Below are 3078 nucleotides of genomic sequence, written 5' to 3' on the forward strand. Positions count from 1 at the left end.
TACAAAGTCCTAAAGCTTGCACAGCGTCCAGACCAAGAAGGGAAGTCCGCCCGGGTGTGACATGAATTGTTATCACAGCTGTTTTTTTCTTGAAAGACACGCTAGCCCTAAACTGGCCCAGTACAGGAATCTTCCTGCTTTGGAAGTCCAGCAACTTAAGTTTTGAGCTAGTCAAGGGTATTTTGTCTTCGAACATGCTTTGAAATTCTTCCTCTCCCATAATTGACACAGGTGATCCAGTGTCGACTAAAAAATTCACAGCGCGCGGTTGCGAACCGGAAGTGATTGGCGCGACTGTAACGTCAATGTAAACACCAATGCTCTTGTTTCCGTGAACAGTGAGAATGCTTACGAGTCCTGGTGCATCTTGTTCAGGTACCACTTCGCGTACCTGAGCTGGGCGTCGTCCTTGTGAGCTGCGGGGATTACGGCAGACTTGCATGAAGTGGCCACGGCGGCCGCATGCGAAGCAGGTTTTACCGCGAGCGGGACAAACTGACGGATCGCAACCAGTAGTACCGCAATTACCGCATTTCTTCCGGCTTCCGCTGAACGTAACAAAGGCGGCGTCCGTGTCTGAAGTATGCTAGTCAGAAGAACCAACGCTTGATAAGGTGGGCCTGTTCTGGTTACCGGAGCGTCCGTCGTTATTGCTGAAACGCCGGTTATCTTGCGCGTTCCATCCGACTGCGTTACGCCGGCGTGGCTGCTGCTGTACGATGCGTTGAACGGGGTTAGCGAAAGCTTCAGACTCGAGTTGAGCTCGCTCACGAAGTAGCGCAATTTCAACGGCCCGGTCGAACGCGAGCGCGTCGTCTTCTAAGAGCAGGCGTTCTCTTACCTGTGGAGATGCGACTCCAGTAATGAACTGCTCGCACATGTTTTCGTTGGCTTGATTTCCGAAATTGCAAGACGCTGCCAGTTCTCGAAGTGCGAGTACAAAGTCGGATATGGACTCACCGTGTAACTGACGGCGTTCGCGGAATTCGTGGCGTTCTAGTCGAACGTTGTGCGTCTCGGCGAAATGTCGTGCCAGAATGTCGCGGGCCACGTCGTATTCGTCCGGGAGACGCGTCGCTACGGCGTCTTCGGCGGTTGCAGTTGTTCCGGAGGTCACTTGCATGACCGGCGGCAACTGGGGCGTCACTGGCGGTGGAAGCACATCGAAAATGCGTTGTCCTTCTGGTCCCAAGCAGTGCAGCAACAGGGCTCGACGGCGGGTTGCAGGCAGCTCGGCAGCTTCGGACGCGAGAAGAAAATTTTCGAATAGGCGTATCCAGCGGTGCCATGGTATGGCAGGAGTGCCCGGGGTGGCGAGAAAAGGCGGCGGCGGCGAAAGCGCGGCTGAAGCCATCCTTGCGTGGTATCCAATTATCTCGTCGCCAGGTTGTCGTGTTGGCCGGCGCACGACCGCGGGAACAGATCACTCAGCTCATGCCACACGAGACTGTCTTTATTCAGGTGTGCAGAAGTTTATATAAAAAGTCTTAGCGCCATCTGTTGATGGGTATTGACAACACTTAACTAAGGGCACCTAGGGTTGCCCATGAACACTACACTATTATCACCAAATGCATCTCTTGGCTAGGTTACTATATCGGGCCAGGATCTGCAAACGCTGAACAAATCAGGCGCCTGCTGCTCACAGCTGTTTGAACGCAACACTGAATATGCAGAGTGCTTTCGGCCGATCGAGAAGCAGTTCGTGCCAGCCCGCCATAAGATAGCAAAATTTTACATCATCGACGAACTGCTGTTCGCTTTAACGGCTGCGAGCATTCAAGCCCTTATTTTAGCTGCCGAATTTATGCCATAGTACTGTGATAGTTTGACCAGTGTTAACACAACAGATTTGAGTTCGCGGATTATTGTTAGGCAGTGAGCCAGTCGGTCTCCTAAGTCTACAGACGTGACCCGGCTGGTTCATAGGTTCTCCATCAAAATACTGTTGTGGGTTGCCGCCAGAATACATTTAGACACCAGTACCGCCTCACCCGTGACTGATGTCCTGACGCAAGGCTTCCTCTCATGTCTGCACGAATCCACGTTATCGTTTTTGGTGCAGATATTGATCTTCGCCAAATGTGCCGGTGTTTTTAAGCCCAAAACTTGTTTCCGCTTCAATTTCGTACGTCGTCAGTGGCTTTTTATTTACTTTGCCTCTCAAGTAGAAGCGCAAGGAGACGCGCTATGAGGAACAGATCGGCACCCCACCTACGGATTAAATTTATTGTGTATTCTTCGGCCTGCTATCTGTCCCTTTTTTCACGTCTACTCAGCTATTTACTTTTTGTCCTAGTTCTTTGAACATTTATTCAACGGCTCTGGCAGCTTAAGAACGGTGTCAATTGAACTCATGGTGAAATATAGTGCTTATAATATTGTTTCATGACGCCTAGAAATGTTACAGTTTCTTTCAAGTAGTTTATCTACGCTAATCTGTATACTTCACGCTAATACGCTGATGGAAAAGAAAAACAAATGACTCATAATGATGGTATGGTCTGGTTTCTGGGGTTTTACATCCAGAAGCGACTCAGGCTGTGAGAGACGTCGTAGTGGAGGAAGCAGAGATTACGGAATCCACTTCGACGGAATTTATCCTGTGTTCCCGATGTCTGCATGTGTTGAAAATTCAGCTTTGGACATTGCGGGTTATTCTGTAGGCTCGACAGTAACGCTTTAGCAAGTATATTTTGGAGGACTTTTTTTTTTTTTGTAATCTTGCCCTACCTGCGTGCATACAATTGGGAAATGTGTGGAGCAATAACCGTCTTGTTGGGAGTAGTATTAGACTTACTCCTTGACCCTGTCATGTTAGGTTGCAGAGCCATGAACTGGCTGCTTCAGACAGGGGAGCACGGAGAGGCTCCTCGTTAAGATTTCAAGGCATGTTCAAGGCGAGTACGCCGCACCACGTTTCCGGCAAAATACAGGCGTCAGGCAAATTTCAAACATTTCTTCTAGCACCCACATTTAAGCCAACAGATTGTAATTGTGATAGGAAATTTTGGAAGCCTGTAAAAAAAAAACGAAAAATATACTAGCACACGAAAAGGTTCGACACATTTTGGCGAA

General features: G+C 49.1%; 1 protein-coding gene across 1 annotated transcript; it reads right to left on the minus strand.

Annotated features, from left to right (window-relative positions):
• Nucleotides 1-475: 475 nt before the first annotated feature.
• LOC146172099 (uncharacterized) lies at nucleotides 476-1366 on the minus strand. The gene has a single exon (XM_084585751.1). The coding sequence runs from the start codon at nucleotides 1352-1354 to the stop codon at nucleotides 587-589; it is 768 nt and encodes a 255-aa protein (XP_084441877.1). The 5' UTR covers nucleotides 1355-1366; the 3' UTR covers nucleotides 476-586.
• Between the last annotated feature and the right edge of the window lie 1712 nt (nucleotides 1367-3078).

The sequence above is a fragment of the Amblyomma maculatum genome, unplaced genomic scaffold (assembly GCF_055883805.1).
Source record: "Amblyomma maculatum isolate TAMU_Amacu unplaced genomic scaffold, ASM5588380v1 scaffold_13, whole genome shotgun sequence".
NCBI classification, from domain to species: Eukaryota; Metazoa; Arthropoda; class Arachnida; order Ixodida; family Ixodidae; genus Amblyomma; species Amblyomma maculatum.